The sequence below is a fragment of the Delphinus delphis genome, chromosome 19, assembly GCF_949987515.2.
Source record: "Delphinus delphis chromosome 19, mDelDel1.2, whole genome shotgun sequence".
Taxonomy (NCBI): domain Eukaryota; kingdom Metazoa; phylum Chordata; class Mammalia; order Artiodactyla; family Delphinidae; genus Delphinus; species Delphinus delphis.
The window spans coordinates 41,630,202-41,651,515 of NC_082701.1; the positions used below are offsets into that span (position 1 = coordinate 41,630,202).

The 21,314-nt window shown below is 40.2% G+C and overlaps 1 protein-coding gene across 3 annotated transcripts in view; it reads left to right on the top strand.

Moving 5' to 3' along the window:
- The window catches only part of MYO1D (myosin ID), a 350,137-nt gene that overhangs the window by 239,873 nt on the left and 88,950 nt on the right, over window positions 1–21,314 (top strand). For 2 of the 3 annotated variants that reach the window (XM_059997534.2, XM_059997536.2), the window contains exon 21: window positions 3,875–4,029. In XM_059997534.2, the coding sequence (XP_059853517.1) occupies window positions 3,875–4,029 (155 nt within the window). Of the gene's footprint in view, window positions 1–3,874; window positions 4,030–16,310; window positions 18,598–21,314 lie in introns of those variants that run through there. The other variant, XM_059997535.1, reaches the window with a different exon arrangement.

Genomic DNA, 21,314 nt, shown 5'->3' on the forward strand with positions numbered 1-21,314 from the left:
TTGGTATTTTCTGCAATAGAAGAACAAACCACTGCACAAGAAATCACTCGGGTTTCTGCTTTATTGACCAAGGTAGATCTAGGGATCAAAATAACCAAGGAGCTATATTTTTTTAATTTGCGTATAAATAAATAAAATTGGCTTTTGGTAGTGGTGATTGTATACAGGTCTGTGCGTCTTAATACATGCACAGATTTCTGTAACCACCACCACAATGAGGATACAGAGTCATTCCATTACCCCCACAAAACTCCTTTGTATCAGACTCGCCCTGACCCCAGTCCCTGACAACTGTATTCTAGAATATCACATAAGTGGAGTCGTGTAGTAGGTAACCTTCTGAGACTGGCTGCTTTCACTCAGCGTAATGCCTTTGAAAATAAACCGTAGTGATGCATATCAATAATTTGTATGATTAGTTCATTCCTTTTTATTGCTGAATAACATTCCATTGTATAGATGTATCACAGTTTGCTTATTCACCTGTTGGTGGATATTCTGGTGGCTTCCAGTTTGGGGCAGTTATGAATAGAGCTGCTGTAAACATTCATGTGTAAGTTTTTGTGTGAACATAAATTTTTATTTCTCTGGGATAAATGCCTAGGACCGAGATTTCTGGTTCATGTGGTAATTCTATGTTTAACTTTTTGAGTAACTGCCGAACTGTTTTCCCAGCGATCGTACCATTTTACATTCCCACCAACAATGTATGGGAGTTGATTTTTCTACGTCCTCTTTGGCATTGTCACTTTTGTTGTTGTTCTTCTTCTTTGTTTTTATTTTGGCCATTCTGATAGGCTTGTGGTGATATCTTGTTACAGTCTTAATTTGCATTTCTGTAGTGCTTAGTGATGTTGAGCACCTATTTGCCACCCATAGGTCTTCTTTGGTGAAGTGACTTCACATCTTTTGCCCATTTTAAGTTCTTGTTTGCTCTCTTGTTGTTGAGTTTTAAGAGTTCTTTATATATTCTGGACACAGGTCCTTTATCAGATATATCTCTGCAAATATTTTCTCCCAGTCTGTGGGCAGTCTTTCCATTCTCCTACCAATGTCTTTCTTAGAGAAAAGTTCTAAATTTTATGAAGTTTAGTTTAACAGGTTTTTTTTTGTCTTTTATGAGTTGTGCTTTTGGTGTCATTTCTAAGAAATCTTTGCCCAATCCGAGGTCACAGAGATTTTCTCCTGTATTTTCTTCTAAAAGTTTTATGGTTTTACATTTTACATTTAGATCTATGACCCATTTTGAATTCATTTTTCATGAGGTGTGAGATTTAGGTCAATGTTTATTTCTTTTGGCATGTGGATGTCCAAACGTTCTGAATTACCCAAATGTCCAAAGTATCCTTTCTCCATTGAACTGCCTTTGCATCTTTGTGAAAAATCAATCGGTCATACTTGTGTGAGACTATATCTGACTCTCCATTCTCTTCCCACTGATCTATGTTTTTGTCCCTCTGACAATCCTTTTGACAATTACATTGTCTTGATTATCGTACCTTTATAGTAAGAAAATCAGCTACTGTGAGTCCTCCAACTTTGTTCTTTTTCAAATTGTTTTGGCTACTCTGGTTCCTTTGCCTTTCCATATACATTTTAGAATCAGCTCGTTGATATCTACCAAAATTCTGCTGGGACTTTGGTTGGGATTGCATTAAGTCTATAGATCGACTTGGGGGAAGTTGGCAGCATTCAACAATATTGAGTTTCCAAACCATGAACACATTACTCCTCTCTGTGTATTTAGATTCTCTTTTATTCCTGTCATCAGCATGTTCATTGGATTCCTTTCATCAACATTTCATAGTTTTCAGCTTACAGGTCTTACACACATTTTGTTATATTTATATCTAAGTATTTTTGGTTTTGAAGTTGTGTATGGTTTTGGTTTTAAATTTCTGTTTCCAGTTTGTCATTGCTGGTATACAGAAATATTTTTGTCTGTTGACCTTGTGTTTTGTGACCTTGCCAAACCCACTAATTAGTTCTGAGAGCTATTTTGTAAATTCCTTGGGATTTTCTATATAGATGATCATGTAATCTGAAAATAAAGTCATTTGTTTCTTCCCTTTTAAACTGTATGCCTTTTAATTTATTTAAACCTGCCTTAAGGCACTGGCTAGGGCTTCCAGTATGAAGTTGCCCAGCAGCAGTAACAGTAGAAATCCTTACATTGCTCCTGATCTTTGGGGAAACCATTCAGTATTTCACCACTTTGTAAGATGTTAGCTGTGGCGTTTTTGTAGATGTCATTAATAGGTTGAATTCTCTTCTAATCCTGTTTGCTGAGAGATTTATATCATGAATGGATGTTGAATTTTGTCAAATGCTTTTTCTGCGTCAATTGATATGATAGGTTTCTTTTTTATATATCTTTATTGGAGTATAATTGCTTTACAATATGTTAGCTTCTGCTGTATAACAAAGTGAATCAGCTATAAGTATACATATATCCCCATATCCCCTCCCTCTTGCGTCTCCCTCCCACCTTCCCTATCCCACCCCTGTAGGTTGTCACAAAGCATCAAGCTGATCTCCCTGTGCTATTCAGCAACTTCCCACTAGCCATCCATTTTACATGTGGTAGTGCATATGTCATTGCTACTCTCTCACTTTGCCCCAGCTTCCCCTTCCCCGTGTCCTCAAGTCCATTCTCTACGTCTGAGTCTTTATTCCTGCCCTGCCACTAGGTTCATCAGTACCGTTTTTTTTAGATTCCATATATGTGCGTTAGCACACAATATTTGTTTTTCTCATTCTGACTTAGTTCACTCTGTATGACAGACTCTGGGTCCACCCACCTCACTACAAATAAGTCAATTTTGTTTCTTTTTATGGCTGTGTAATCCATTTGTGTGTGTGTGTGTGTGTGTGTGTGTGTGTGTGTGTGTGTGTGTATATATGCCACATCTTCTTTATGCATTCATCTGTCAGTGGACATTTAGGTTGCTTCCATGTCCTGACAATTGTAAATAGTGTAGCTTTGTGTTTTTTTTTTCTGTTGCTATGGTGGATTACATTGATTGATATTTTTCATACAAAACTAGCTATGCATTTCTTAGATTAACTCCACTTGGTCATGATGCATTTTTGTTTTTATGTATTTTTGGATTTGATTTGCTGATGTCTTGGCCGTTCTAATTACATCCATGTTCATGAAGGATATTGGATATTGGTTTGTAGTTTTCTTGTACTGCCTTTGTCTATTTTTGGCATCAGGACAGTGCTCATAAAATGAGTTGTGGTGTTCCCTTCTCTTCCGTTTTCTAGAAGAGATGTGGAGAATTGGTGTTATTTCTTCTTTAAATATTTGGTAGAATTTACCAAGGCAATCATCTGAGCCTTCTGGAGTTTTCTTTTTTGAAAGGTTCTTAACTACAAATTTAATTTCTTTAATAGATATAGCAGTATTCAGGTTATCTATGTCTTCTTGGGTAAATTTTGGTAGTTTATGGCTTTCAAGGAATTGTTTGGTTTTGTCAAAGTTGTTGAACTTATGTGCATAAGGTTGTAAATATTCCTTTATTATCCTTTTAATGTCTATGTGGTCTGCAGTAATAGCCCCTCTTCCATTTCTGATATGGGTAATTAGGTCTTCTCTCTTTTATTCTTTCAGACTAGAGATTCAGCAATTGTATTTATCTTTTGACAGAACCAGCTCTTTGTTTCATCGATTTTACCCTATTGTTTTTCTGCTTTTAATTTTGTTATTTTGTGTTCTTATCTTTATCATTTCCTTTCATCTGCTTGTTTCATGAAGCTCGATAAGGATTAATGTCATCAGAGTTACTGAGTAGAACCATTACAAACTGTATGTTTAAATTCATTCTTTTGAGAACCACCCTTACAGTTTCCATGCCTTGTCTCTTTGCAGTTGACTGGTCTGAGCGTCTCCAATGGGAAGGACCAACTGGTAGTGTTCCATACAAAGGACAACAAAGACCTCATCGTCTGTCTCTTCAGCAAACAGCCAACCCACGAGAGTCGAATTGGAGAGCTGGTTGGAGTCCTGGTGAATCATTTCAAGAGGTAAAGTTTGATTTTTGTTTAACTAAGTTGAAAATATATGATATCTTTCATCATAATTCTCACTGAACTTGTTTTGTGCCAATTTTAGTGTACTAAGTTATTTTCCTTCTTAAGGAAAACTTAAATCATCTGTTTCCCAGAAGGCAAAATTAGCATCCAGCCTTCGTTTCAAGATTAGGGATGATCGTCTACTTTTCCAGCCTCCAGCTGAACCAACAATGAGAGATTTCCCCAGCAGTGATTTCTTCACTGCCAATCCAAATGTAATTAAATCCAAAAGACAGAAAACTTACTTTATATTCTTATTGTCACAGCTTCTCATTTACCCCACATATAATCAGTTAGAATAGCTACTATGAATATAAACAAATGAGAAGGCAGGTTTAGGATGACATGTAGGTCCACAAAGACTAAAAGGATTTTTTTTTTTATTTAATAAAGTGATTTATTTTCTCACAATTCTGGAGGCTAGAGTTTGAGATCAAGGTGTCTGCAGGGTTTGTTTCTTCTGAGGCCACTCTTCTTGGCTTGTAGATGGCCATCTTCTCTCTGTGTCTTCACATGGTCTTCCTTCTGTACATGACTATGTCCAAATTTCCTCTTCCTTCAAGGATACCAGTCATGTTGGATTAAGACTCACCTTAATGACCTTATTTTGACTAAAGGGATTCTGAAGAGGCAATTACCTCTGCAAAAACATGGAGTCATGAGGGAACGTGGCATTGTCTGAGAACTTCATAGTAGCCCTAGGCGATACCTGGGGTAGTTGTTTATGTCTGTGTAGTGAACAGTGAAGTGAGAGATATAAAAGGGGAGCAGACCCTGATGGTGATGGGGACCAGTGAATGGATCATTTCAAGCAGAGAAGTGACTTGTCTGGTTATTTATTAGAGTTGTTTTAGAGATGGGGTTTCTCTTCCCAAAGGAGGTCATGGAGTATTTGGAGTTGGGTGTTTCTCTGACTCCAAACTCAGATGTTCTTCCCGTTGTGGCACACTGTCTCTGCCACACCACCACCCTGATGCCAGAAGGAGACCACTCCTCCAAACTCAGGGACTGAGAAATGAGCCCAGTGTCCCGTTCCTTTTCTTCCTAAAAGACATTTACTAAGTTGCCAACAGTAATCTAGTTCCTCATGAGTATTTCTTTTCCTTTAAGTTTAGACATGGCTTTTCTCTAAACAAAGGCATATTTAGAATCTGATGTCCACACGTATAATTCTGCTGTGTTCCTTTTTACTGATAAATGTATGGAGTATAATTTTAAAAGTGAGCTGCACAGGCCATTTATTTTATGTTCTTAAACCTTGTATCCTAGATCAAAACAGATCTTTAAATATCTTATATAATTAAATGTTTTTAAATGCTATAAATAAAATAATGTTCCATGGTCATCTGGTGGGAAAAAATAAGATCCAGCTAAGGAATTACCAAAAGATAATAATAAACATATAGGCCTTTGAAAAATTCCCTTCCATCTGCCAAATAATTATAAAGTAAGAGAAATACTGAAGCGTTTAGAATGGAAGGGGAAGACATGGAGAAGGCATCTCTACAATAAAGTCTATAACTCAAATAAACAGGCCTATTTTCCTCCTAATACGTAGTTATAGCAAAGTATGGATAATCAAAGGGATTTTAATCTTTACCTTTCATTTGGATGCCTGTAGTAATAGTTTTTGCCTGGGAAACTGAAATATTTTTTCTCAGTCTGAGTCCTTGTTTCTCAAATTCTAACCACTGTTAAATGCCTCCACAAGTGGTGGAAATATGTGAATCTGGTTTGAGAATCCATCAACTGCTTTCTTTTCCTAGCATGTGTTCTAAGATACATTTCTATCTCGAATATATGTAAGAATTTTTTTAACATCTTTATTGGAATATAATTGCTTTACAGTGGTGTGTTAGTTTCTGCTGTATCACAAAATGAGTCAGCTATATGCATACATATATCCCCATATCCCCTCCCTCTTGCGTCTCCCTCCCACCCTCCCTATCCCACCCCTCTACGTAGTGACAAAGGACCAAGCTGATCTCCCTGTGCTATGCAGCTGCTTCCCACTAGCTATCTGTTTTACGTTTGGTAGTGTATATATGTCCATGCCACTCTCTCACTTCGTGCCAGCTTACCCTTCCCCCTCCCCGTGTCCTCAAGTCCATTCCCTACGTCTGCGTCTTCATTCCTGTGTTGCCCCTAGGTTCTTCAGAACCTTTTTTTTTATATATATAGATTCCATATGTATATATATGTGTTAGCATACGGTATTTGTTTTTCTCTTTCTGACTTACCTCACTCTGTATGACAAAATCTAGGTCCATCCACCTCACTACAAATAACTCAATTTCGTTTCTTTTTATGGCTGAGTAATATTCCATTGTATATATGTGCCACATCTTCTTTATCCATTCATCTGTCGATGGACACTTAGGTTGCTTCCGTGTCCTGGCTATTGTAAATAGAGCTGCAATGAACATTGTGGTACATGACTCTTTGTGAATTATGGTTTTCTCTGGGTATATGTCCAGCAGTGAGATTGCTGGGTCGTATGGTAGTTCCATTTTTAGTTTTTTAAGGAACCTCCATACTGTTCTCCATAGTGGCTGCATCAATTTACATTCCCACCAACAGTGCAAGAGGGTTCCCTCTCCTCCACACCCTCTCCAGCATTTATTGTTTGTAGACTTTTTGATGATGGCCATTCCGACCAGTGTGAGGTGATACATCATTGTAGTTTTGATTTGCATTTCTCCAATGATTAGTGATGTTGAGCATCCTTTCATGTGTTTGTTGGCAATCTGTATATCTTCTTTGAAGAAATGTCTGTTTAGGGCTTCCGCCCATTTTTGGATTGGGTTGTTTGGGTTTTTTTGATATTGAGCTGCATGAGCTGCTTGTATATTTTGGAGATTCATCCTTTGTCAGTTGCTTCATTTGCAAATATTTTCCTCCCATCTTGAGGGTTGTCATTTCATCTTGTTTATGGTTTCTTTTGCTGTGAAAAAGCTTTTAAGTTTCATTAGGTCCCATTTGTTTATTTTTGTTTTTATTTCCCTTTCTCTAGGAGGTGGATCAAAAAGGATCTTGCTGTGATTTATGTCATAGAGTGTTCTGCCTATGTTTTCCTCTAAGAGTTTTATAGTGTCTGGCCTTACATTTATGTCTTTAATCCATTTTGAGTTGCTTTTTGTGTATGGTGTTAGGGAGTGTTCTAATTTCATTCTTTTATATGTAGCTGTCCAGTTTTTTCAGCACCACTTATTGAAGAGGCTGTCTTTTCTCCATTGTATTTTCTTCCCTCCTTTATCAAAGATAAGTTGACCATATGTGCATGGGTTTATCTCTGGGCTTTCTGTCTTGTTCCATTGATCTATGTTTCTGTTTTTGTGCCAATACCATATTGTCTTGACTACTGTAGCTTTGTAGTATAGTCTGAAGTCAGGGAGTCTGATTCCTCCAGCTCCATTTTTTTCCCTCAAGACTGCTTTGGCTATTCGGGGTCTTTTGTGTCTCCATACAGATTTTAAGATTTTTGGTTCTAGTTCCATTAAAAATGCCATTGGTAATTTGATAGGGATTGCATTGAATCTGTAGATTGCTTTGGGTAGTATAGTCATGTTCACAATGTTGATTCTTCCAATCCAAGAACATGGCCTATCTCTCCATTTGTTTGTATCATCTTTAATTTCTTTTATCAGAGTCTTATAGTTTTCTGCATACAGGTTTTTTGTCTCCTTAGGTAGGTTTATTCCTAGGTATTTTATTATTTTTGTTGCAATGGTAAATGGGAGTGTTTCCTTAATTTCTCTTTCAGATTCTTCATCCTTAGTGTGTAGGAATGCAAGAGATTTCCATGCATTAATTTTGTATCCTGCTACTTTACCACATTCATTGATGAGCTCTAGTAGTTTTCTGGTAGCATCTTTAGGATTCTCTATGTATAGCATCATGTCATCTGCAAACAGTGACAGTTTTACTTCTTCTTTTCCCATTTGGATTCCTTTTATTTCTTTTTCTTCTCTGATTGCTGTGGCTAAAACTTCCAAAACTATGTTGAATAATAGTCGTGAGAGTGGGCAACCTTGTCTTGTTCCTGATTTTAGTGGAAATGGTTTCAGGTTTTCACCATTGAGAACAATGTTGACTGTGGGTGTTTCATATATGGCCTTTATTATGTTGCGGTAACTTCCCTCTATGCCTACTTTCTGGAAGGTTTTTATCATAAATGGGTGCTGAATTTTGTCAAAAACTTTTTCTGCATCTATTGAGATTATCATATGGTTTTTATCCTTCAATTTGTTAATTTGGTTTATCCCATTGATTGATTTGCATGTATTGAAGAATCCTTGCATTCCTGGGATAAACCCCACTTGATCATGGTGTATGATCCTTTTAATATGCTGTTGGATTCTGTTTGCTAGTATTTTGTTGAGAATTTTTGCATCTATGTTCATCAGTGATATTGGCCTGTAGTTTTCTTTTTTGTGGCATCTTCGGTTTTGGTATCAGGGTGATGGTGGCCTCGTAGAATGAGTTTGGGAGTGTTCCTCCCTCTGCTATATTTTGGAAGTGTTTGACAAGGATAGGTGTTAGCTCTTCTCTAAATGTTTGATAGAATTCGCCTGTGAAGCCATCTGGTCCTGGGCTTTTGTTTGTTGGAAGATTTTTAATCACAGTCTCAATTTCAGTGCTTGTGATTGGTCTGTTTATATTTTCTATTTCTTCCTGGTTCAGTCTCAGAAGGTTGTGCTTTTCTAAGAATTGGTCAATTTCTTCCAGGTTGTCCATTTTATTGGCATATGGTTGCTGGTAGTAATCTCTCGTGATCCTTTGTATTTCTGCAGTGTCAGTTGTTACTTCTCCTTTTTCATTTCTAATTCTATTGATTTGAGTCTTCCCCCTTTTTTTGTTGATGAGTCTGGCTAATGGCTTATCAATTTTTTTTATCTTCTCAAAGCAGCAGCTTTTAGTTTTATTGATCTTTGCTATTGTTTCCTGCATTTCTTTTTCATTTATTTCTGATCTGATCTTTATGATTTCTTTCCTTCTGCTAACTACGTGTTTTTTTGTTCTTCTTTCTCTAATTGCTTTAGGTATAAGGTTAGGTTGTTTATTTGAGATGTTTCTTGTTTCTTGAGGTAGGATTGTATTGCTATAAACTTCCCTCTTAGAACTGCTTTTGCTGCACCTCATAGGTTTTGGGTCGTCGTGTTTTCATTGTCCTTTGTTTCTAGGTATTTTTTGATTTCCTCTTTGATTTCTTCAGTGATCTCTTGGTTATTTAGTAGTGTATTGTTTAGCCTGCCTGTGTTTGTATTTTTTACAGTTTTTTTCCTGTAACTGATATCTAGTCTTATAGTGTTGTGGTCAGAAAAGATACTTGATATGATTTCAATTTTCTTAAATTTACCAGGGCTTGATTTGTGACCCAAGATATGATCTATCCTGGAGAATGTTCTATGAGCACTTGAGAAGAAAGTGTATTCTGTCGTTTTCAGATGGAATGTCCTATAAATATCAATTAAGTCCATCTTGTTTAATGTGTCATTTAAAGCTCGTGTTTCTTTATTTATTTTCATTTTGGTTGATTTGTCCATTAGTGAAAGTGGGTTGTTAAAGTCTCCTACTATTATTGTGTTACTGTCAATTTCCCTTTTATGGCTGTTAACATTTGCCTTATGTATTGAGGTGCTCCTATGTTGGGTGCATAAATATTTACAATTGTTGTATCTTCTTCTTGGATTGATGCCTTGATCATTATGTAGTGTCGTTCTTTGTCTTATTTTAAAGTCTATTTTGTCTGACATGAGAATTGCTACTCCAGCTTTCTTTTGATTTTCATTTGCATGGAATATCCATTTCCATCCCCTCACTTTCAGTCTGTATGTGTCCCTAGGTCTGAAGTGGGTCTCTTGTAGACAGCATATGTACAGGTCCTGTTTTTTTATCCATTCAACCAGTCTGTGTCTTTTGGTTGGAGCATTTAATCCATTTACATTTAAGGTAATTATCGATATGTATGTTCCTGTTACCATTTTCTTAATTGTTTAGGATTTTTTATTGTAGGTCTTTACCTTCTTTTGTGTTTCCTACCTAGAGAAGTTCCTTTAGCATTTGTTGTGAAGCTGGTTTTGTGGTGCTGAATTCTCTTAGCTTTTGCTTGTCTGTAAAGGTTTTAATTTCTCCATTGAATCTGAATGAGATCCTTGCTGGGTAGAGTAATCTTGGTTGTAGGTTTTTCTCTTTCATCACTTTAAGTATGTCCTGCCACTCCCTTCTGGCTTGCAGAGTTTCTGCTCAAAGATCAGCTATTAACCTTATGGGAATTCCCTTGTATGTTATTTGTTGCTTTTCCTTTGCTGCTTTTAATATTTTTTCTTTGTATTTAATTTTTGATAGTTTGATTAATATGTGTCATGGTGTGTTTCTCCTTGCGTTTATCCTGTATGGGACTCTCTGTGCTTCTTGGACTTGATTGACTATTTCCTTTCCCATATTAGGGAAGTTTTCAATTATAATCTCTTCAAATATTTTCTCAGTCCCTTTCTTTTTCTCTTCTTCTTCTGGGATCCCTATAATTCGAATGTTGGTGTGTTTAATGTTGTCCCAGAGGTCTCTGAGACTGTACTCAATTCTTTTCATTCTTTTTTCTTTATTCTGTTCCATTGCAGTGATTTCCACCATTCTGTCTTGTGAATCACTTATCCGTTCTTCTACCTCAGTTATTCTGCTATTGATTCCTTCTAGAGAAGTTTTAATTTCATTTATTGTATAGTTCATCATTGTTTGTTCGCTCTTTAGTTCTTCTAGGTCCCTGTTAAACGTTTCTTGTATTTTCTCCATTCTATTTCCAAGATTTTGGATCATCTTTACTATCATTACTGTGAATTCTTTTTCAGGTAGACTGCCTATTTCCTCTTCATTTGTTTGGTCTGTTTTGGGGTTTTACCTTCCTCCTACATCTGCTGTGTATTCTCTGTCTTCTCATTTTGCTTAACTTACTGTGTTTGGGGTCTCCTTTTCACAGGCTGCAGGTTTGTAGTTCCTGTTGTTTTTTGTGTCTGCCCCCGGTGGGTAAGGTTGGTTCAGTGGCTTGTGTAGGCTTCCTGGTGGAGGGGACTGGTGCCTGTGTTCTGATGGTTGAGGCTTGATCTCTTCTTTCTGGTGGGCAGGACCATGTCTGGTGGTATGTTTTGGGGTGTCTGTGACCTTATTATGATTTTAGGCAGCCTCTCTGCTAATGGGTGGTGTTGTGTTCCTGTCTTACTAGTTGTTTGGTATGGGGTGTCCAGCACTGGAGCTTGCTGGTCGTTGAGTGGAGCTGGGTCTTAGTGTTGAGACGGAGATCTGTGGGAGAGCTCTCGCCAATTGATATCACATGGGGCCTGGAGGTCTCTGGTGGTCTAGTGTCCTGACTTCGGCTCTCCCACCTCAGAGGCTCAGGTCTGACACCCAGCTGGAGCACCAAGACCCTGTCAGCCACACAGTAGTTCTGTGATCATGGACCAGGAAGTTAACTTCTCTGCGCCTCAGATTTCCTTTAGTGCAGCACCTCCTTGCCCCAGAGGCCCAGTCAGGTGTGAGGGAAGGGCTGTTGCTCACAGGCTCTGCAGGGAGGAAGCCCACGAGGCTGGCGCAGGACGCTTTGAATATACGTAAGAATTTTAAATGTCTTTACAATTTATAAATGGAAGGAAGATACTGGATTTTTTTTTTAGTTCCTTTTTTTTTGGTCACTTCTTTGTGTGTTTATTTATTGGCATATAGCTGGATATAGGGCTGTGCCCTAAGAATACAAGGATGGTTATCCATTAGAAGAGTCTATCTATTCACATAATAGTTCATAATAGAACACAAAAGTACTATTTGATTAAATTGAATATTTATTATTCTTCATAAATCTTCAGTAAAATAGGAATAGGAACAAAAAAGAAGCAAACCTGCAGCTGCCAACCATAACCATTAGAGCAGAAATGGTAACAGGGATACACCCAGAGCACCTGTGGGCTAAGGAACTTCTAAGTCATGCTGACCCCAGTGTGTAGAAGGTGAAGAGGAAGGACAGAGTCAGCCCAGGGAGGAAGTGGCCTCAGGCAGAGGCTGCTGCAGTTTGGAGAGAGGATGACGTGAGGTCAACAGCCTGAATTGAAAGTGTAGGACAACCCTAGCGCGGTAACCTCACCTCTTCTAGGGCTGCATTTCAGCAAATAACTGCCCCCACTCAAAGCAAATAATGAGCCAGAAAGAAAACAGCAAGAGAACTGTGCACGGGCAAGACGAAAATGCGGAGCAAAGGAAACAAGGAAAGCCATATGAAGAGAAAAGGAAAATACGGGAGTAAACTTTACATTAAAAAGACGGGGCGGGACTAGCCTTACCCTTATGCCTAAAACAACAACAACAGCGCAAAGACAGGATCTGTGAAACAGCCATTTTCAAGACCGTAGATGTCAGGCAGTGAAGGACAGTGATTCCTGAGAGGTGAAAAGCAAACAGGGTGAGCCCTACAGTTACCCCAGCACACTGCCTTGGGTGAGCTCCAGGCCATGGTGCGTGCAGGGGGAACCCAGGGGAAGCACAAGGACTCCCTGGGTCCAGGAGATGGAGGCATGTGTCTGGGGAGACCAAGTAAGCTAAAGTTTGCAGGACAAAGTACCAGAGAGGAGCAGAGAGAGAGAAGGCTAGAGATCTGTGGAGGATCCCCCTCAAGTCCCGCCTAATGAATCTTAAGAGCAAGACCCAAAAGGATCAAACTGCTACCAAGTAATTTAACTGTGTCCTAGAACAGAGCTCATGAATATGTATAGCAATGCAAAAATATCCACCCCCACCCCAAGAAGGTCGAATTCACAATGTCTGACATCCAATCAAAGATTACCAGGCATACAAATAGGCAGGAAAATGCAATCCAGTATGAGGGGAAAACCATCATCCAATTGAAACCAACCCGGAACTGACAAAGGTGTTAGAATTAGCAGACCCAGACATGAAAACAGTTATTATAACTAAATTTCAGGTGTTCAAAAGTTAAGTAGAGACATGGAAGCTATAATAAAAAGACTCACCAAACTTCTAGATGAAAAATGCACTGATGTTTGAAATATTTCATGATTAAAAACAAAAACAAAAATGTTAAAGCTTACGGCTTTCTCCTGTACCTAATGAATTTCTCGTGACCATCTCCTCTCACGAGCTGAAGCCAGCCCTTTCCTGGCACTTCCTTCTATACTAATCTGAAACTAAATCCAGCTAAATATAAATTAGCCTTTCTCTCACTTCCTTCAATCTTTGCTTAACCTGGACCCATTATTTCTGCCTCTGCAAGAACTCATACACACACACATTTTCTAAAACATTTGAAGATAGTCTTTTAATAAAGTGTATTCAAAGGGGTGACATTTACAATATTTCACAACCAGCATGGCTCAAGCACAGACCATTCAGAACAGACGCCCTCCAGAAACGCCTGATCTGGCCATACCAGCAAGTCCTGGCTACATTCCACAGACCGGAAGTTATACCAAAGCAGATAGGTAGGGGTCCCAGAGTCAAAAATATTTAGGATTCCCTGATGAAGTTAAACAGGTTTCTTTACTGCAGTACTTCTCAGAGCTTTTAATGTGCTTTGTTCATTGTAAATACAGCCAATTAAAAAACTGTAAGGACATATATATGTGTGCGTGTATATATATCACACACACAATTATGTATATTATAGACAGAAAGACATATAGTCCAGAAAGACATTCAGGAAATGAGTAACTGTGTTTGTCTCTGGAGAGGGGAGATGGGGTACTGGGAGAAAGAGGCATAGGAGGTATAGGAGGGAGATTCATTTTTCATTGTAAACCTTTTGCAACAAAAATATGTGTTACTTATCTAAAATTTTTTTCATTTAAATAATAAACGGCAGCTAGTTTTCAGGTACATTATAGATGGCTCTAAATTCATGGTTATTTTCCTTTTCTGTTTAGAAAAGTAGAAAAGAACACAAGAGCTTTCTAAGTGAATGATTTATCTCATGGCATTGAATACGTTGAAATAAACCCAAATAAAACCTTTTGGAATACTACTGTTCTCCTGTTCTCTGGGGTCCCATTGTGTCGGTCACATGAAGCTCAGGTGAGGTTTCTTTGTGGTGGTTATGTCAGTGGTTTCCCAGGCCAGTTTGCTTTGCAGAGGTTATGAAAATGGCTGACTTGACTTTCAGTTTGTATCTCATGCTCAGCAGTGACTACCTACCGGTAGTGAGCTTTTCTGCCCACTAGTAAACAGATGGCCTCACACCGGCCACCCTACAGAGTTACCTGAATTACCAGAAACTCTGTAATATTAAGCTGTCAAAGGACCCATCTGCCCTAAGCAGCTGTGCAGGCATTCCTGTCTGGATGCTGGAAACCTCAGTATAACCCCAGTCTTAGGCACAGAAACTTCTTATTTTTCCTGTTCTGTTTCTGTGGATGAAAGCCACAAGTCAGTGCCATCTGCTTCTTGTTTTTCATAAGCAGCATCTTTAACATCTGCTTAATTAAAGGAGCACCGCTACTGAGTTTAACTGAATGCCTGACCTGCTTCTCTGTTGTAGTTTGCTTATGTTTTTTTTTTTTTGCGGTACGCGGGCCTCTCACTGTTGTGGCCTCTCCCGTTGCGGAGCACAGGCTCCGGACGCGCAGGCTCAGTGGCCATGGCTCACGGGCCCAGCCGCTCCGCGGCATGTGGGATCCTCCCCGACCGGGGCACAAACCCGCGTCCCCTGCATCGGCAGATGGACTCTCAACCACTGCGCCACCAGGGAAGCCCTGCTTATGTTCTTTTTAACTCACACTGAAACTATGGGTAGAACCAGACGAAGAAGCAGGCCGTTGGTTATGGCCACAGGGGCCAGGGGAGATGAGGCCTCCTGAGCAGGGGTGAAGGTGGAGGAGTGAGGCCGCCTCACAAAGGCCTCTGCTTCTGGCCTCTCCGTCCAGTGCTTCCGATGCGCACGCCTTCCTGCTCCTCTGCCCCTGAACCCGGATACCCGTTTTCCTGGCTCCTAATCTGTATTCCCAAACTGCTCTCCTTGAATGCCTGGCTACTAATCATAGTAGTTTATATTACAACTAAAAATATTTACGTGAAATAGAGATAGCTGAAAATAATGTAGATAGACAACTCCAGTTGTCCCTCAGAATCCGAGGGAAGATTGGTTCAAGGACCCACTGGCAGGAGATCCACAGATGCTCAAGTCCCCTAGTCGGCCCTCTGTATCCACAGTTCCTTATCCGTGGATTCAGCCAACTGGGGAATCGTGTGGTCCTGTAGTATTTATTGAAAAAAACCCACCTATAAGTAGATCCAGGCAGTTCAAACCTATGTTGTTCAAGGGTCAACTGTATAGCAGATTGGTTAATTAAATTATGGCATCTTCTGAATGGAGTATTGGGGCCACTTAAAATGATAATTATTGAAGTCATCTGATTCCTGGTGACAGAAAAGTGAGTGACCACAATTCACCCTCCTCTGCTTTCCAGTAGAGATATACATGAAAACATAGAAAGAGATGCCAACGTTCCTTAGCACAGGAAACTAGAAATGTTGCTCAACCAGAGGTCCCCTGAGAGGTACATCCTCCACCTCTGCTCACACGTCACCTCATCAGGCCTCCCTAACTGTCCTGTAGAGAATAGCAGTTCACTCACCCCAGAACTCCCCGACTCCTACTCTGCTTAGTTTTCCCCCGCGGCGTTCATCTCCATCTGACACTGTATCTTTAGTTTTTGCTTACTGCATATATTCCCACTAGAACATAAGCCCCATGTAAGCAGAGACTTTACTTCTATTTATTTCTATTTCACTGCAGTTTCCCTAGTGTTCAGAACATCCCTGGCACTCAGAAGACTCCCAGTAGATAATTGTTGAAAACGGAGGCTGGCTGATGGGGCTGTCTGGCCGTAGGATACTCCTAGCCCTTTCCTACCAATATGTGCGTCTTGCCCACCAGAGGGTGGTAACTTAGTCCCCCTTCTGTATGAAGGAAAGGAAGAACTCTTTTACAGTTTCCTTCCCTTTATGAATACTTCTCGTCTTATACCGATTGCAGGATTACCACTCTAAGCAATGTAATACATCTGGGGACAGAAGTGAATAGGTATTTCAGGATATTAAATTAGCAACTAAAAGAGCTGTGGGCTGAAAGAGCCATGGGTATGTTGTATGCTGGGGGTGGCAGCTTTTCCTTTACTGTTTTGTTTTGTTTTTTAACAACTTAAAAACTAGAAATAATTTCAAACTTTCCTTCTCAGTAGGCTGACAAGGCAGCAAGATGTAGGGGTTCCCACTCAGATCAGCATCTTCATAGTAAGTAAAAGACTTCGAAACCACATCTCGAGGCTGTGTCCATAAGGCAGCTCTCCAGCTTAGAAGCAGAGAAATGGATTCCAACTATACACAGGTGGACTTTAAGGACGACTCCAGAAGAATCCGTATGCCCCTTTCGTGCGAGAACACCAGAACTGTCTCCTTAGTTATGAGACCTATAACGAAAGCCGGTAGCAGTGAGAAAGGTGTAGACTGTAGCCTTAGAAGAAAAAACGAAGCATATTTCTGAAAAGGAATATAACAGAAAATTCACATTTTAGAAACTAACTGTGTTCTGAATAAAATTCAAGAAAGCCTGGATTCTACGTAAACAGACCAAAGATTACATGACAGACTGAGATGAAGAGGGTCCTGGCTGAGAAACAAAACTGTCCAATTATTTGAATGAAATAAGAAACGATATTAAAGAATTTAAATTAACATGAAAATGTAGAAATGACACAATTGGTATTGCAGAAAATAGAATCAATATGAAAGAAAAGTTTAAGACGGTCTCTTGGCATACAGAGGAAGGGGGTAATAACAATGAAGCTGACAGATATAGAAGACAGAGAACAAAAAAATCTACATTCAAATAATAGGTGTACTTGAAAAAGAGAAATACACTGGGCAAAAGTAAGACTTGTTTTATTGGTTCTAAGGAATACATTTTTTTTAATTTTAGCATCTCTGAAATTGGGGTGTGACTTACAATTGGTGGATTCTTACAGTGATAATGGGCAACATCTTAGTGATACACAAATAAGGGTACATCTTACAGGGAAAGCATCTTATATTCAATAAAATGTGTCAGTTTAAAACATAGTAGAAGAAAATCTTCCTGTGTCAGAGTAATCAAGATTGCCATCACATGGGTAAGATGCCTACCCCAGTAGAAGTCACTTTGGCCAGAGAAGTGGGTCTTCTCAGAATATGGAAGTCTCCAGTAAGAACAGGGGAAGAACATTTTTTGGAACAGGGCAAAACAGCTGGGTGGGAGTGTTTGGAGGTGAAGTATTTGAGGCCAACATTTCACAAAAGAAGCAGAAAGTGGTGCTGTGCAGAAGAAACAAATAGTGTAACATCATTATTGTGAAAACACAGAAACCATATAAAAATCCGTCAGAATAAATATGGTTAAATATGTTATGGTGTTTCCATACAAAGAAGTGGCATTTGCCATGAAAGAACAATGAGAGTCTTTCTTTTTTTTTAATTATTTATTTTTGGCTGCGTTGGGTCTTTGTTTCTGCACGCACGCTTTCTCTGGTTGCGGCGAGCGGGGGCTACTCTTCGTTGCGGTGCTTGGGCTTTTCATCGCGGTGGTTTCTCGTTGCGGAGCACGGGCTCTAGGTGCGTGGGCTTCGGTAGTTGTGGCACATGGGCTCAGTAGTTGTGGCTTGTGGGCTCTAGAGCACAGGCTCAGTAGTTACGGCGCACGGGCTTAGTTGCTCCACGGCATGTGGGATCTTCCTGGACCAGCGCTCGAACCCATCTCCCCTGCTTTGGCAGGTAGATTCTTAACCACTGTGCCACCAGGGAAGTCCGGTGATAGTCTTTCTTTATCAGGGTTCCTTAAAGTGTGGGCGGCATCTGCACTGGGATCACCTGGAGGTGCTTGTTCAAAAGGCAAATTGCTGGGCCCCATCCCAGGCCTTCTAAATCCAGATCTCCAGGAATGTACACCCTTAGTGAGCTACGCAAGCGATTCCCATTGGTTTCACGAACTGACACAGAAAATGGCCAGGATAAGCACGTGATATTTTCATAGGGCCTTTTCGCTGAAGCCATGTGACAAAGGTAGCATTTTTTTTTTTAAGCAAACCACTAAAGCTTCGTGTTTTTTAAATGATTATTACCAAATAAGGTGCAAAATAAGCGTCTCCTCCTACCCCAGTGAAGAGAGGCAGAGTGAGGAATGGTCTGAGGTTCAGAGAGAAGCGTGAACGAGGGGTGGAGATGAGAAATGAGATGAGAATTGGCAGGAGCCAGGCTTCTGTTTACCGCCTCTGCTTGTCCCAGAAAGAGCCACTCCTCATTCTAAGCAGTGGTCTTTAATTACCCTATGAAGTTTGCAGTTAGGACCTGCCTGCCCATTTCCAGGTAGGATACCCCACCTGCAAATAACAGGCTTCCATGGAATGAACTTAGTCCATTTCTATATAGTCATACCCATCTGCTATACACAAAAGAACCCCAGAGAGAAGTCTTAAAAGCTTTTCAGTGCGACTAAGGCAGGACCAGAATCAAACAGCATTGAGGTGTAACAGCTGTTTAGGACTGTGAGCCATCTACCGACTTCCCATTTCTCTCGCTCTGCACCGTGCCCGTCTGCCTTGGTCAGCAGCTGCCCTTGGACAAAGCCCCCTCAGAGGACATGCAGGGGTGCACGGTCCTCCTCAGCTTTACCTGCTCTTATGACAGATTTACTGGAGATTTTTGTGCGGATCAAAGATACTTATTTGCTTTATGAAATATCCATCTTTGCCTTTCATGTTGAAAGAGAAAATCCAAAAGTACTGGAAAACTGATCATCTTTTCAGCATCTCTGCAGGAAGATATGGTACAGTTAGAGTAATCGTATTACTTTTTTTAAAGGCCCACAGCACTAACATTACAATATATGTTAAAATGGAGATCTTTCTATGAGGTATTCATGACTTCACCAAATGATTATATACCCTGGTTTGTGCTATCTGTTGGAATTTTTCTCCTAAATGGTCAGATAGAACTTTTTAACTTAATGAGTTTTTGAAAGCTCTCTTCGTGTGTTTACTTCACGTCTCATCAGCTGTATAGGAAGCGTAATGTACTTAAAGTATTTTATGTGAAACCAACACTGCTATATTTTCATACTGTCATTCAGCCTTCATTCTCTGGAACACCCACTGCAGGTCTGGCTATGGGTGAGGGGGGCGAGGGGGTAGGAGGGATGCAAACATGGACCATTTGGTCCTTTTCTCAAACAGCACTTAATCTCATGGGGAAGACTGTATGCATGCTCCATTGTCTGATACATGCTGCGATGGGGCTGTGCCATGGACGCACAGGGGATGAACTGGTTCCCTTTGCCTGTGAGAGTCAGGAAAACCCCGATAGAACAGGTGATAATCCAACTGGGTCTTCAGGGCTGGCTGGAGTTTTATCAGTTGGGAATGGAGCAAGGTTTTCCCCCAGAGAATGGAGCAGAATATGCAAAAGCTTGGTGGATGGGGCTTCCTTGGTGGCGCAGTGGTTAAGAATCCACCTGCCAATGCAGGGGACACGGGTTCAAGCCCTGGGCCGGGAAGATGCCACATGCCGTGCAGCAACTAAGCTTGTGCACCACAACTACTGAACCCATGTGCCACAACTACTGAAGCCTGCGCACCTGGAGCCCGTGCTCCGCAACAACAAGAGAAGCCACCACAATGAGAAGCCTGCGCACCACAACAAAGGGCAGCCACATAAGCTGTGATAAAGTGAGAGAGTGGCATGGACATACATACACTACCAAACGTAAAATAGATAGCTAGTGGGAAGCAGCCGCATAGCACAGGGAGATCAGCTCGGTGCTTTGTGACCACCTAGAGGGGTGGGATAGGGAGGGTAGGAGGGAGGGAGACGCAAGAGGAAAGACATACGGGAACATATGTATATGTATAACTGATTTACTTTGTTATAAAGCAGAAACTAACACACCATTGTAAAGCAATTATACTCCAATAAAGATGTTTAAAAAAAAAAAAGAAAAATTGCATCAAAAGAAAGAGAAAATAAAAGCCTAATTCATTCTGATAAAAAAAAAGAAGTCAAATATAATATCTCATTTTTGAAATTACCCATGAAAACTGGCAACCACTCTGTTGAATAAAATGTTTAGCAAATTTAAATAAATAAAAAACTCTCAGACCTAAAAAAAAGTAGCCACCGCTCGCCACAACTAGAGAGAGCCCACACACAGCAGCAAAGACACAATGCAGCCAAAAATAAAAATTAAAAAAAATAAAAAGGTTGGTGGAAAAAAGTAGTTGAAATAGGAGTTTATAAGACCCCATGCCAGTAACTTTGAACTTTATCATATAGGTTATGGGGAGAAAATAAGTATTAAAATATACAACTGCCCAATGACACAAAGCCTAATGACACAGATATCTTCCATGTTAGAGATGCTCAGGAGGGCAAAACAATTGTCCACTTAAGGGAGATGGAAATTTGAAGATACTAGTTGATATATCATACGTCCGTGGCCCCCATATGCCAAAAAGAATGAATTAAATGGAGAAAGAGCTAGCAAGGTAGAGGTTAGAAAGACGAGTGCAACTCTTAATAAAAACATCAGAAATCAAAAGTCGTCAAAGGAGTAAGAGCTATAACAAAATTCCTTAGCTTTTGTAACTTCCTTCCTGTTATTCTGGTGACCTAAAATATATAGTTACTAGCAAAAAAATTCCCTAAGATGAGAAGGAACTAGATTTTTCCTTCATGGACAGAGAGGAAGTAAGAGGTTAAAGAAGGGTCACTGCATGCTACAGCCATTTTTAAGGGAGAGAAGGTTCTCCAGGGGTAGATGATGGTGACGCTGCAGAGAGGGTGGAGGCCCTTGGGTGTGGGGACATTTGTCATTGGGTCTCTGCAGCAGCCCCTTCTTCTGAAACCTCCCTCTTCCCTGTCATTCAGCTCCATGGTTCCCACCAGAGGCATTACATCCTTACATCCCCTGACTCCCTGGAAGAGCTGAGTAGCACAGGGATGGCACCTGGCCCACACTGCACCACTTTTCCCTTCCTCAAGGTTGGTGGGCCTCAGACCAGAGAAGACTTACGGGTCATTGCCTCTCTGGAAATTGGGAGCTGTGGTGACTGCATTTCCAAAGGTGGAGAAAGCTGCTCTCAGAGAGAATGGCATAGATGACCCACAGAGAAGCAGAGACGGCAGTGAAGGAGAATGTGGCGCAGTCGGGCCCTGTG